Raw genomic sequence first — 14,446 nt, forward strand, 5'->3', positions numbered from 1 at the left:
TCCAGGCTGTATTCTCCTTGCCAGCAGATTGATACAATTGCTGATTTCCAGAGTTGAATCCTTAGAAAAACATGAAATCAAGCTGCTCCATAGTCTGCATGGAGTAGTTGTAGAGCCATTTCTTCTGGCTGGATTGCTAAGGCACGTGGACTGGGCATTAAACTGATTTCCTAAAGTTGTTTTAATAGGCAGAGCAGAGGGGGAAAAAGCCTCTCTGCAAGCAAGGAGTGGTTCAGTGGTTTATGTGCTCTGTGTTGCTATAGAATTTCTGCCTTTGATTGTAGCCTGTCATGGCAGTGACTCCTGTGGAGGAGTTTAACTCAGAGAAGCCCAGGTGGCGTCTCAAAAATAGGTACTGTGAGATGATATTGGATAACCAGCAAGGCTGCTGTTGAGATAATCAAAATTGGAGGAGGAAGATCCCAAATTTAATGTATTACTGTGCGAAGGATGTGACTGGTGTCTCTCTCAACAGAAGTAATGCAAGTCCATTTCATGTGTTTAAGGATTTTTCCAGATCCAGAGGTCTGTGGGTTTCTAGAAAAGTCACATTGTCTCTGATTTAGCTGTTGAATGGATTTCAAATAAAGATGCTTCAGTTGCTGTCTCTTCCTCAGAGTAGGAAAATTAAAACAATTGGACTGCTTAAAACAAATATTTTCATTTAGCTGAATGATTACAAGATTTGGAGCCTTGTAAGCAAGAGCCTCTTCTCCAGAATTTACAATCATCATCTCTCAAGTGTTCTTTGGGATCAGAGAACCATATAATTTTTAAGGGCCTCTCCACCCTTTCTGGGTTTTCTCAGATGATGCTGGAGAGCTGAAGCTCTTGCAGGTGCTGTTTTATGAAAAGAAAACCTCAGATTCAAACTCTGCATTAGGAATTTGAGGAACAAAGATGGATTGTTTTGCTACCTGCAGAGTCTGTACAGGGATGGGATGTCTCCTTATAGAATCGTGAAGGTTGGAAGAGTCCAGCCATTAGTGCAACACCATCGTGTTCACCTCTAAACCATGTCCCAAGTGCCACAGTCAAAATCTGGCAAGTGTGCTTTGAATTCAGAGAACCAAATAATTTTCTTTTAAGGGCCTCTCCCCCCGTGCTGAGCCATCCCAGGTGCTGCTGGAGATGGAAAGGAGTTCTCAATATGCACTGGGCTGGAGGAAATCCTTCCCCTGGAGGGGATGAGCCTTCCTGGAGCCCAGCAAGGTGCATTTCCCAGGCCAAAAGGACTTTTTCAGCCTGGAGTGGGGATGTTGTGGCTGAGACCAGCCCGTGCCAAGCTGTGGGTGAGCTGCCTGGCCTGGCCACAGTTTCGTTCCTCACTTGCAGAGGCTGGTTTCTCAAAGCTGGAGCCTGGAGCTGCTCAGCAAAGGAAGATTTATTGGCAGTGGTTGAGAACAAGAAGTGTCATTGTTGTTCTGTGTGGGGACAGGAAAAGGCTGGCTGGCTGATTACCTCTGCTGGGCACTTTTTCATATTGCAAGGGATAATTTGGTTCTGAATTAACTTCCTTTCTTACCCTTTTAAAAGAGGGTTTCTGTTTCTCTTAGGTCTCCATAATTTGACCCTTTTTATGATTTGGTTGAGCAATGTGTTATTAGTCTGATAGCATCTTGGGTGTGGGGCAGACCTGGGGCACGTGGGATTCGGTGGATCTGGGATTTTGGTGGAGCACTGCCAGTTCTCACCATCCCAGTACCAGCCTCAGCACCACCAGAGGCAGAGAGGAGCACGGAGAAGCAGAATTTGTGCTATAATTTAAATGCCCTTTTTACAAGCTAATTTATTGGGGGATCAAGATAAAACTGCTGAGAACACAACCTGGCATCTCATTAAATCATAGTTCAGCATTTCCTGGGGTGACTAATACTGGGTGAAAATAGATTTTTCAGCTTTCTAGCCAAACCAAGGGAGAATCAAATCAACTCAAACCAAAACGGAACTTGGAGGCTTTGACCAAACCAGACTTGATTTAGAGTCAGATGAAAATGTCTTGCTAGTTCTCAGTTTTTTGGGGCTTTGCCTATTTACTCTCCAGCTTATTTTTATTTTCTTTTTTTTTTTTCTCAGTGGGAATTTGTTTAAATGCTACTTAAAAAAAAAAAAAGTAGTTTCATTTTGAAAGTGACTTTCTTCTTGGCCTGAGCTGTGCTGACTTTTACCTGTGGTCTTGCTTGACTTGGGATTTCTCCATGTGAACCAAAGAACTTCATTTTGGTATCTTTTGCAACTATTTGCATAAGTCTAGTTGGGTTTGCAGTTTTGGTTTGTATTGTATTTGTATCTGGATTCTGGAATTAAAACAAAAGTGGGAGCTGTAAGTGCTACATCAGGGAATAGGATTTAAGTCAGTTAAATAATGGCTTAAATTTGAAGAAAAGCTTGAGCTGCTGAATGATGCATGGGCAGGAGTGACTTGTCCTTGCACTGGAAGTATTGAAACATAATTTTTTTTTCCCAAATAAATGGATATAACAGAGGGGGAGCAGACTCAGATGAGGCTGCATTCTGCACTGTTTCTCCCCTCCATGCAGCCAGGCTCAGGTACATCCCATCTTCTCTTGTGGCACCTCTTTAAATCTGGTTTTAATCAGGTTTGACCTCACTAAATCAACTCCAGCCTGATTTGTAAAAGTGTTACTGATCTACATTATTTGTCCATTGACCTAAGTGCTGGAAGTTCTTAATTTTACTGGTGTGATATTGGGATTTAGATCCATGTGTCAGTGTCCATAGAACTCTTTACAGAGGAGCTGGAGGAGACTTTCAGCAGTGTGAGAAACCTCAGACTCCAGCACTCCAGATAAAACTATTTCAGATATAAAGGGTGGATAATGACAGTGAATTTCTTGGTGTCTTGTAAATGTTCTCCGTGTGAAATATTTCAGTACTGTGGGATCTTCTTCTTGCTCAATCCCTGAGCTTAAGGAAACAGTGAACTCCTGACTAAGAGAAACACAAATTTTTGGTGGCTGCCAGGAAAATGATCTTGTATGTGAGAGAGACCCAATAGCAAAGCTCAATTTTTTACAGTCCGGTTTTCCCCTCTGTACCCAAGAAGCTCTTGAGCTGAAGTGGGATTGTGGCACTGCTGGTTGCACTCCTGTCTCTGGAAAACACAGCCCTGGAGACAATTAATGGAGCTGAAACATAACCCTGTCGCTCCAGGGAGAAAGAAAACTCCAGAACATGTGGCTTGCTTCATTATTGTACTTTATAATAGGCTTTTCCAAATTGCTTTGTACTTGCTTGGTCAGGTCCTGCCTGGTGCACGTGGTAGGGAAGGGATGATGTCTGAGAAGTGTTGGTACAGCTCTGTGAGCCACAGACAGCTGATACCTGCTGCTGGCCATGTCTGGGGTAGAAATGATGTCCAAAATGCCCAGCAAACCTTCATTTTCAAAACACATTACTCGATGAGCTCAGCAGCTGAGGTTTGGAAATGCTGAGAACTGAGCTCAGAATTAATGCTAGTGGTGCAGTAATCATTCACTGCTGGTGACCAGGTGGGTGAAGCTGAGAGAACTGAAGGTGTTGGACCACTTGATGGTTCTCCAGTTGGTCCAAATCCCAGAGTTCATGTCCTCTCTGGCTTGTTGAGCTCTAACACAAGGAGACTTGTCTGCTGTCCAGCCACAGCTGGATTGCAAGCAGGGGCTTGGCTTTGGTTGTGAAAACAAGTGTAGCTTGCACTCCATTTTCAATTGCTTCAAAAGATGTTTATTCCTCACCTTTGGACCTGCCTTGATCTTTCTCTCTTTCAAAACTGATTCAAGTACAAAAAGAACAAGAGGCTGTGGTGAAGGGAAGTTAGGAAATGAATGAAACAGTGTCATCTTTCTCATGCCCTGTATTGTTCCAATTAAGCTGTTTGGTTGCTCTCAGACGAGTGCCTCTTTGAGATTAATTTATGGGTGCAGGCTGCTTCCAGTCTGAGATCAGGAAGTCAAACTCAGTAAGAAAATACTTCATGGTGTGACCTTTAATTTCTTTTTTAATGTAAATAGCGAAGAACTTGATAAAAAATACAGTGTGGTTCCTGGCCAAAGATCCTCTTAATGGAGCAGCCCTCAGGATGCATGGGGCTGAGAATACATCTGAAAAGGAAAGAAATAAGATGGGCTTAGGGAAGAGACATTAGAGAAATAAATCCTCCTGTTGGAGGACTTGATAGGTGCTTGTTCAATGAACAAAAGGGAGCAAGCAGCTGAAATAACTTTGAACCAGATAAAAGGAAGGGAGAACCACTGTGAGGTAGGAAAACACTTCCATACCTCTTCCAGGTGTCTGTAGGCAAACCCTGTGTGCATTTTTCACCACTGGTTTTACAGAAGGGTTGGGAAGTGGTTGGTGGCTTGAAAGGGAACAGGAGAGCTGCATGCCAGCCTGGCATTACCCACCTGCTGCCCCTGCACCAAGCCCCAAAGTTTCCCAGCAGGAAAAGTGGCAGCTAAGCAGGCCCCAGGCTCTGTTTAAATATCCTGGGGTGGAAACAGACCTGGTCTTTCATGGCCTCTGGACATGATCCCCGTGTTTATTCCACATGACTTTTTTTTGCTAGTCTTGGTTCTGGGAGTCAAACATCCATCCCATCCTCTGGATCCCAGCCAAGGGTTTCCCTCCAAGCACTAATCCTGTCTCTGATTCTTGAGTAGGGAGGTCAGCCTGGGTTCTTCAACACTTGTGAGCCTGAAAGGGGAAAACAACAGCTGGGAGCAAATGAGGAAAGCTATTACAACAGAGAGGACTGCCTGAGGCAGAAGTGGGAATATATTGGCTTGGCATTTTGCCTCAGTGTTTCCAGAAGCACTTTGGGAGATCAGGTGAAATGAAGTATAATCTGCTTTCCAATAATGCAGGTGTTTTTTAAAAAGAGGCTTTTTTGTGTGTGTAGAAGCTTCGTAGCTCTGCAAGCACTCGGTGTGTTGTGCTCTCTGTCATTTGTTTTCTTGGCTGTTAAAAAGCAGCTGGAGGAAAGGGCAGAATACACCTTGAAATCTTGAAAGGTATTTCCCATAAAAACACAGGTATCAAATTGAATAAAAAGTAGAAGAATTGGGCTAATAGTAACTAAAAGTCACCATTTAAGACACTTTAGTGGTCTTAAACCACAAACTTAATGTGTTTCTCAAAGCTGAAATGTGGTTTTATACCTTGTGCACCAGGGGAGATCATTCCTGGTGTTGTGGGGCTGAGTCTAATGATCCCATTTTCCCTGACAGTTGCACTATAAAGTCCCTTCAGCGACGTCACGTTTGCATCAGCCGCCTGGAGAGGCCTCAGAACTGGGGTGAGAACTCCTGTGAAGTCAGATTTGTGATACTGGTTCTGGCTCCTCCCAAGATGGTGAGTCTTGTCTTCTTGTTCCACAACTTTGGGGTGTTCTCCTGTGTTTGCTTTTCCTTGGTCTCCTCCAGGGGTTAATAAATGTTGTTTTTAAAACACAAAGGGATGTGAAAAGACCTGAGGTCTTCTCAGCAGCTGTCAAGATGATTTATCCTGTTGGTTAGGGGTAGATTAGTGGGCTGTGTCCTTGTCTCATGACCTGTATCCTGATGGGGAGGAGAACACTGTGTGGCCTCTGTACACACCTGTGATGCCTTTAACACTCCATGGATTTCCCTCTCCAGCTGTAGCTGCTATTTTTAGAAGTAAGAAAAGCAGTTCCTTGCTAAAGCCAGGCTTTTGAAAGGTCCTTGTGAGCCTACAGCTGGTGCTCCACTGCAAAGGTCTGGGTTGCTTCCCAACAAACTTCCCTGATGGGGCTGACATTTACCCTGCACGTGTGGCTGCAGCAGCTGGAGGTGATGTAGCCAAGAGGAAGATCATTCTTTTTTGAGCTCTGGTGCAGTGAGGGTGAGACTTTCTGGGAGCTGCGGTGCTTCTAAGGCCAGCCTGTCCCTGATGTGTCTTCAGAGATTTTAGTGCTTGAAACAGCAAGGTTAAAGCTTGCTCAAGTTCTGGTTATTCAGTGTAGACAAGAGTGGCACAGTGGAACACATTTACTGCACTCAGAATATCCTGAGTTGGAAGGGACCCACAAGGATCATCCAAGTCCGACTCCGATATCATGAGGTGCATCGAGGTTAATTGGGGATCACCATCCTGTCTTCCTAGAAAGTACTGGCCTGACCAAGGTGGTTCTTCAGCTGATGGCTGAATGGTTCAAAGCTCGAGACCTTTTCACACTCCAGCTGGCTGTTTACACCTTGGAGCTGCTGGGTCTGTGCTCCTGGGAGGTGCTGGAGAGGCTGGGGACCTTTTCTGGACAGGATATGTCCTGATTTAATTTCCTGCTCTTCAATTCTATCTGTGTGACCTTGGGACCTGCTGGTCTGGCCTGTCTCCTCCCGCCCTTCACCACCACCCTCGTTGAAATGGGAATGCTGGTGTTTCCTTCTTTCCCAGGATTTCTGGCAGGTCTTTCCCAACCGAGCAGCTCGATGCTTTTGGCATCGACCTCGAAGCCAACAGGCTGAAAACATATTGATGTTCCTTGTGAAAAGCAGGAGGGAGAACAGCTGGAGCTGTGTGCAGTTCCATGGATCTCTCCCTCATTGTTATCTCGGGCCAGCTACGTGCAGAGCACCCGGCGAACGACTCCGCATCCGCTGGGATCCCGAGAGTTTGCAATTCCAATGGTCAGCATCAAATTAAGGGAAGGGAGTGGAGGCCAACAGAGCTCACACTTGCCAATGTGCTTTTTTATTTTAAATGGGTTGGTGGAGCCAGCCCCAAGTGCGCATTTCTGGTGCAGCAGTTAAAATAATTAACCTGCTGACAGCAACACGTTCAGCGGGCCTTGCTGGGGGGAGGGGAGGGTGGAAAGTCCACAAAATGGGCATTTGTTGTGCTGAGAATCCAGATCCTTGGCCTTGCTAATATGGAGGAAGGAAAAAAATGGATTTTTCCTGCAAATATGTATCTTCTCTAAACTGTTCATGCCCTCCGTAAAGGAAGAATGGGAAGAGCATTGGGAATGTTGAAGCAATCCTTGCAGCATCCAGCCCAAGGATTGCTGCTGCTTAGAGGTGAAAGGTGGAGTCTCCTCTGTGGTGGCAAATCCAGGCTGGTTCGCAAACTCTAAAAGCAAGTCCCAGGGAAAATCCTTCACTTAAATCCAAACCTCTCCCTAGAAATTTAAATTGAATGTGCCCTAGTGAGTGTGTGAAGGGACATTCCTGGTGATGGAATTCCAGAATGGTTTGGGTTGGGAGGCACATTTAAGACAATCTCATTCCAGCCCTCTGCCATGTGTAGGGACACCTTCCACTATCCCAGGTTGCTCCAAGCCCCATCCAATCTGGCCTTGAACACTTCAGGGATGTGTCAGCCACAATTTTTCTGAGCAAATGGAAGAGAGGAGGGTGATGTGAGTGATGGAGGAAGGGCAGCGTTAGCAATGACTCTGGGGCCAGCTCAGTGCCACTCACACCTGCACCTCTGCATCACCCACACTGAAGTGTTTGGTTGTGTTCATGGAGAAATTGTTCATCTGTTCAGTTGTGAATCAGGAGAAGCAATTGGGATCAATCACAGATGCTCACTCCTCTTTTCACAGCAGTGAGAGGAGCTTGGAGGTTCTCCAGGGCTGGAGAGTGTTCGGGTGTCTCTGGTAGCTGCTGCATGATGAGTGTGGAGTGTAGAAGAGGTAGATGGGTTAAAACTTGGCATCAGAAGGAGCTGTGGTTTTAATGAGCTGTGGTTCTGTGTAATTTGACCTTGGCAAGTATCTTACCTCTCCTGGTCACAGTAGGAGTAGGTGAGCAGGTCAGGGCCTGGAGAGCTTGGATTTCCTGGGTTTGTGCAGGGATGGAGAGCCTCCTTTACTCTTCCCTTTGCATTTTATTTCCTGCAGTAGGAAGGCAGCTTGGATTCTGTTGGATGCTGGAACCCCAGAGATCAAGCCCGAGTCTCAGAAATATTAAATCCTGAAAATAAACACTTTCTTCATGGCTCCTTTCCCTTCCAAACATTTAGTGAAGACAGACAGGAGCTCCCTGTGTGTGTGCTCAGCTGTTTTTTCCCATCCTCTCCTCTGTGCCATTGGTTACTTGAGCTGAAAACTCCCAATCTCCACTTGTGCTGGCAGAATTGCCCCAGAGTGGCCAAATGAGCCGAATTTTAATGCTCAGAAAATAGAAATCAGGTAAGCACAATAATCTCAGTCTTTCAGATAAGACATCAGTACCTGCAGAAACCTTGACTGCAGCACCTTTCCACCCCAGGAGCAGCAATGCTGGGGTGCTCTGAGGTAGCAAAGATTTTTGTTTGTCTAGTCTTGATGGGAAACCAGGGATAAAATGCATGCTCAGCATGATTCAGCTTTGGATTGGTTTGTGGGAAGTTGGTCAAGTAAAGATCAGTCAGGGCTTCAGATAAGGACCTGTGCTGGTGCCTCCACAGGATTCTGCTGTGGATGTGTGTTCATCTGCAACAGCTTCCACATGTGCCCTCCTCCCTCAGGTCTCTCTGGGATCCTGGGAGCTGAGAAGTTCCTTTTCATTATGGGGTTTGCCTTTCAGAAGTGAAATTAAATGGTTTTAGAAGCACTTTTTCTGTCTTTTTTCCCCAACCCCTGTTTAGAAAAGCACCAAAACGGCCACAGAAGTGGGCAGGACCTTTGCCACGATGTTTTCTGACATAACCTTCCGGCAGAAGCTCCTGGAAACCAAAACTGAGGAGGAGTTCAAGGAGGCCTTGGTGCACCAACGCCATTTGCTGACGGTGGCAAATCAGAGACCCTCAGGGATGAAGGATGGGCACAAGTCACACGGTAACAAACCACTCAAGGTAAGGCTTGGCCAGCACCTCTGCCATGCCCCTGCTTCCCTGCTGTCCAAATCCATCAATCCAAGGGGATTTGGGGTGAGGAGGTGAACACTTGAGGCCAGTGGATGCAGCAGCATTCCCAGCAAGCCCCCAGCGCTGAGGCTTCCCCAAACTTCTGCTGTGTGCACATCTACCTTCCTCAGATTCTGCTGTAAATCTCCAAAAAGCCACTTGAAAGAGGCAGGTGCTGAAGGGATGCAGAGAACCTGGGGGTTGAAATGGTTACAGGACTTTGATTCCAGATGCTTAGTGGAGGGTGGGATTAATGGATCCCTGCTCCTTGTCAGTCCGTGGTACTTAATCCTCACAATCAGAAGGCTCTGAAGGAAGCTGCTGCTTGTCTTTCCTGCAGCCAAAAGGCTTCTTGGCCATCTCTGCATGGTAATTTCACTTAAAAGTTGCCTGCCAGTATTTGGCCTGAATTCTCCCTGTTTGATCTGTAGCTCTGTAAAACATTACTTGCTTTGTACTTTAAAGTTCGAGGGAAGTGCTGTAACTCAGCTTTCTTTTCTGGAATTTCCTGTGTGTTGGTCATTGCTTTGTTTTTCCGTTCAGAAATCCATTCTTTAAGCAGACATCATACCTGAAAAACAAACTGTGCCATCTCCAGCATGCTGCTCCTGTCCCTGCATTACAAATAAGCCCCAAAGCTTTGGGTTGCTTATAGTGCAGGAGCTGCTTCACTTATCACTTTTCTTTTCCCCCCTGGAATAGATTTAAGGGGTTTGATCTGCACATCTGGAAATAAGCAAAGCTCATGTTTTTCCTGCAGAATCCCCTTGCTTATAGGTAGTGCTTTGAACTTTGCTAGACCCCATACCTGCTCTTAACTTTGCAGAACAAGTCCTGAAACCCTCTTTAAACCAAGGTTGTGCAAGGCAGAGATATTTGGAGTAGTAATTTACCTAGAGTAGGTTTAACCCTTTACACCTGGCCTTTCAAAGGGGTTTTTGTTAGGGCAGTTGAAGTGTCTGGCTTTGTGTTTTGCTAAAAATAGAAAAAAAAAATGTCTCCAGAGAGTTTCCTGCTCTGTCATTTGGTGGGAAGGGCTGGATAACACACTGAGCTTGTAGATTTTGGCCCTGAGACTGGTGATTCCTGCTGGCCTGCTTGGAAAAGCAGCCTTGGCCAGACAGAATCCTGATTTCTCCAAGCCAGTGCTGTAGAGAGTGACACTTCTTCCTTCAGCTCTTGCTTTTGGCATCCAGTTGTGGGTCTGGGTTTGCTGAACTGTTGTTTTTTTTAAAGCCATTTTATCCTTCAGCTCTTGGGAGATGCTGCCTCTGTATCCCTCCCTTGCTCTGGCAGCACAAAGAGCTGGGAAAGGAGATTTCCTGGCAAACCAAGGTTTGCCTGGAGAAGTGAGGTTGATTTGAGCCCCTAGGCTGGATTCCTCAGCTCCTGAGAGCCATCTCCAACATCTCCCCACCTTGTGGAGAGAAAGCATTTAATACGAGCACAAACCCATGTGAGACCAGGAGTGGAATTTCAACCTGTCATCCCCCACCCCCAGAGAAATAAACACCCTCAGTAGAGCCCCTGGACTATGACAAGTGAGCTCTCAGGGAGGTGTAAAATCTCTGGGTGACATGAAAATCTGCCCTCCTGGGTCCTGCAGTGATGGGAGAGAAACCAGGCCTTAAATTCTGTGTGTGAGTGGGATTTTTGCAAGTGCTTGTTTCTACCTCTGCTGGAATACTGAGGGGGATGTGACAGTCACATTCCCTGCTGTGCCTACAGCACCGTCACTTTGGCTTGGCTCATCTCAGAGGATTATTTAGGCAAGGCAATGTACTCAATCATAATTAAGTCAGTCTGAAATCCTCTTGTTTACTGAGGCATCTAATTGTGATTTTGTTCATGGAGGCGCCCCTAACAGCTGTGATGTTTTTCTGGCTGTGATTTTGTGTCCTGTGTGGATTTGCTGAGGGGGCTGTGTGTGCTCAGCATCAGCAGGAGGGAGTATACAGAGGATGTAATATTTTTGCACAGACTCGTGGCCCTGATCTTTGTAAAATACTCCTGCAGCCCCCCAGCACTTTTGGGGAGGGCTGAGGAAGAGTCAGAGTTGTTGGAGCAGATTTTTTCTGTTTGGCTTTGTAGCTGCTAAGTGCTGGCTTAGCCTCTTCCTCTAACCCAAATAATGGCAAGAAGCTGGGAGGGATTTGTAGAATGGAAAGCGGAAAAATTAATGAACTTCAGCTAGTTGGATAGGTTGGGGAATAAAAGCGAAACCAAACAGGCCTGTAACTTTGGAGGCCAGTAAACTTAGTCTTTCACGTTTTGCATTTTTTATCTTTCGTAACTCAGTCTTTTAGCAGCCTTCTACAGGAAGGTGGCCTGCAGGAAGATTGGAGAGGGCTTGAAAGGGCATGGAGTGACAGGAGAATGGGGGAGTGAAAGAGGTAGATTTAGATGGGATATTGGGAAGAAATGCTTTCCTGTGAGGATGCTGAAGCCCTGGCACAGGGTGCCCAGAGAAGCTGTGGCTGCCCCTGGATCCCTGGAAGTGTCCAAGGCCAGGTTGGATGGGGCTTGGAACAACCTGGTACAATGGAAGGTGTCCCTGCCCATGGCAGGGGTGGAACTGGGTGGGCTTTGAGATCCCTTCCAGTCCAAACCATTCTGTGATATCTCTGATGCAGCCCAGGTTGAGTCTGAGGGTAGGAGAGCAGAGAGGAAAGCTCACAGGAGGATCAACCCAACAGAAGGAACAGCTTTTCCTACTGGTGAAGTTCCACTGACACCCCATATCCTCGTTTCACACTCACACACACAAGAAAAGAGTGCATGAAGGAATCAAGGCGGGGTCTTAAACATAACCCTTGTGCCTTGTGGGATGAGTTAGGCAGTGCTCTCCTCCTCTGCACACTCCCAGCTGCCTGGAACAGGCTTTGTGCTCCAGAGCCCCCTCCCTTCTGCCCCAGGCCAGGAGCAGCCGTGTTTCTCCTTCCCTGGAAGATGAGACACCCCGAGCATCCTTTACCCCGTGCTCACTGCAGTATGATAAGTAAACATCCCAGTCTGAGGCCATTGTGACTCTCTGGCTGACTCATGCCTTCAGGAATCTCTTTCTGGGGGGGGGAAATTAAATTGCTTTTCGAGTGCATCTGGCTTTGATGTTCAACTCTGTCACCAAATATGGTTGAAGCGCAGAGATTTTTCAGAAATGCTTAAAATGCAGATGTTTTGCTGGTGTCTGCTGGCAACACATCTGTCTGCTCATCCTGGTTGTTCAGGTTTGAGTTGAAACTGTCCTAAAGTTCAAAAAGTCCTGCAGGTGTATTGACAAATTGCAGCAGAATTGACTGAAATAGCTGAAATCTGAGATGATGCAGTCACTGATAAAGGAGCTGATCCTCTTTTGTGCTCCAAACCCAGTGATTGCTGTGCCCAGTGTATTCTGTCTTAAGGAAAAGATTCCCTTCCTTATTTTGTTTGTGGTTCTGATTTTCCAGGTGTTGCAAACAGGTGAGTCTCAGGAGAGAAGGCAAAGCTGTGTAGTCCATTAAATGAGTAGTGTCAAGTCCTTTCTGAAGCAGTAATTTTTATCAGTTTCCACATGAACCAGCCAAAGGAAGAGCTCCCTGCTGCTTTGAGATGATCTGTGGGTGTAAATTTTGTGTCTGTGATTTTTATTTCCCCCTTTAAACTCCATAGCAGAGGTTATAAGTCTTCTGTGCCTGGTTCTGCAACAAATACATGAAATGTTTTAGCTGAGGCAGCTGGGGTTGTTATCACTGCATAAAGGTGCATTTGATTTTCAGAGTGGTTTGTGTGCTCTGAGAATAACAGGAAAAAATCTGACAGGTGCCTCATTTATAAGTGTTGCCTACCCTGACGTTTTCCATGTGCTTTCCATAAGGAAGGAGTTATGAGGATTGGGAGGCTGAGTGTCAATAGCAGCTGTCACATATTCCTGACGAGCTCCTCATTGCCTGTGATGAGCAGCAGATCCTATCAGCAATCCTACTGCACCTTGCAGGCCCCCAAAGCAGGAATAAAAGGGAACATGTTGCATTTTTGGAACCCTTCCCCAGTGTTTTTATTGTGTTTTAATGGGCAGAAATTATGGTTTGGTTGTGTGGATTTATTCAGGCTTTTCCCTGTCGATGGAGTTTGAGGTGCAGACAGCCTGAATTTCCTCACATCTCTCTGAGATCTCTCTTTGCCATGGCAATGCCAAGGGAGAAGCACTTGCTGGGGATCCTCTTCCAAAGGTTTCATGTGGATTCAGGGGAATTTTTGTGGTGGCTGGCATCTAAAGGAAAAGTTGTGTGGGGGGGTGGGGAAGACACCTCAGACGTGTTTAACCCCAGGGAACCCAAGGTCTGATCCTTCCAGTGGATCTTCAGCTCCCTCACCTGCAAAACAGGGATGCAGATAGGAATGGGAGGGGGGAAAAGGGAAGGAAGGGAGGAAAATAAGGTGGTCTGGGGGATTTTCTCTTTTACAATGCTATGAGGATACAAATTGAACCCCCCGGCGAGTTTATTTTTATTATCATGACAAGATGGGATTTGAATGCTCTATTCAAAACGAGCCCTCTCACTCCTATCAGGGTTGAATAAGGAGCTTAATCTCTTTAACAATACATGAGCCTTTACACTGACACAGCACTTCCTTCCTTTCTTCAGCTGCACGACTTTCTCAATATTGGCAAGGGGATTTCTGATGACATTGCACGAAGATTCCCAGTGTACGCTCTGGACTTCACCGATGGTATGTTGGCCAATGTTTATGGAAGCACTGCCCCGATTGGGGATTTTTTTTTTGTGATGTGATGTCCTGTTTACAGTGTGCATTCAATGTGTGCTCTGATATGTGTAATAGCTCTCCTAACCCTTGTTTAAGAAGGGTGTTTTGGCAAAAGCCTGTGAATGGGCACCGTGGAGCCCTAGAGATGAGGCTCCTGCAGCGTTTCCTTAATGAAGGTGTTGGCTGTGCACAGATGAGGATTTTAATTTTTATTAAGCAGTGATTAAATGGATCGATTATCGCCGTGTGTAGACTCAGATCAACTCCTTGCAATCTAATTACTCAGCACTGGCCTGATAGTCCCTTTCTGCTGCCTCTGCAAGCCGGCTCCACACTAATTATAGTGATGCTGTGGGAGCTGAGAATGCTTCAACAAAATGTGAGCTGCAGTAACTTCAGCCCGGTGTTGTGAAAAACAGGATACAGCTCGTCCGCTGCCGCCAGATCACAGGAGCAGCACACAATGTTTATAGTGAGCCTCAGCTTTCGGGCTTGATGCACTTCCCACAGTGGCCTTGGGGGTTTTAAGAGTTGTTTTCTCCCTTTTCACTCGCAGACTTTCACTTTCTTGAAGGCTGGGAGGAATCTTTAGGGCAAAGCGGGATTACAGAGCCCCAGCCTGACAGCAAAATGTGTTTCTTGCAGCTTGTTGGGGAACTAGTTAATATATTCAATATCATACCCAGAAAGTTCTGATAAAACAGAGAATTAAAGTGTAGGCAGGGAGAACCTTGAAGATTTTTCAGAAAAATCAGGAATTTATCCCTTCCTGCTGTTAAATCCACCGTAGCTCAAGTGTGTCCCTGCCTTCCTCAGTGCACGAGTGCTGTGAAGGCTCGTGAGATGAGGG

The 14,446-nt window shown here is 46.1% G+C and overlaps 1 protein-coding gene across 2 annotated transcripts in view; it reads left to right on the forward strand.

Moving 5' to 3' along the window:
* Nucleotides 1–14,446, forward strand: part of SLC4A11 (solute carrier family 4 member 11) — a 67,425-nt gene that overhangs the window by 21,123 nt on the left and 31,856 nt on the right. For both annotated transcript variants that reach the window (XM_062493956.1, XM_062493955.1), the window contains exons 6-8: nt 5,229–5,352; nt 8,593–8,799; nt 13,476–13,560. In XM_062493956.1, the coding sequence (XP_062349940.1) occupies nt 5,229–5,352; nt 8,593–8,799; nt 13,476–13,560 (416 nt within the window). The remainder of the gene's footprint in view (nt 1–5,228; nt 5,353–8,592; nt 8,800–13,475; nt 13,561–14,446) is intronic.

This window comes from Cinclus cinclus, chromosome 5 (genome assembly GCF_963662255.1).
Source record: "Cinclus cinclus chromosome 5, bCinCin1.1, whole genome shotgun sequence".
NCBI lineage: Eukaryota > Metazoa > Chordata > Aves > Passeriformes > Cinclidae > Cinclus > Cinclus cinclus.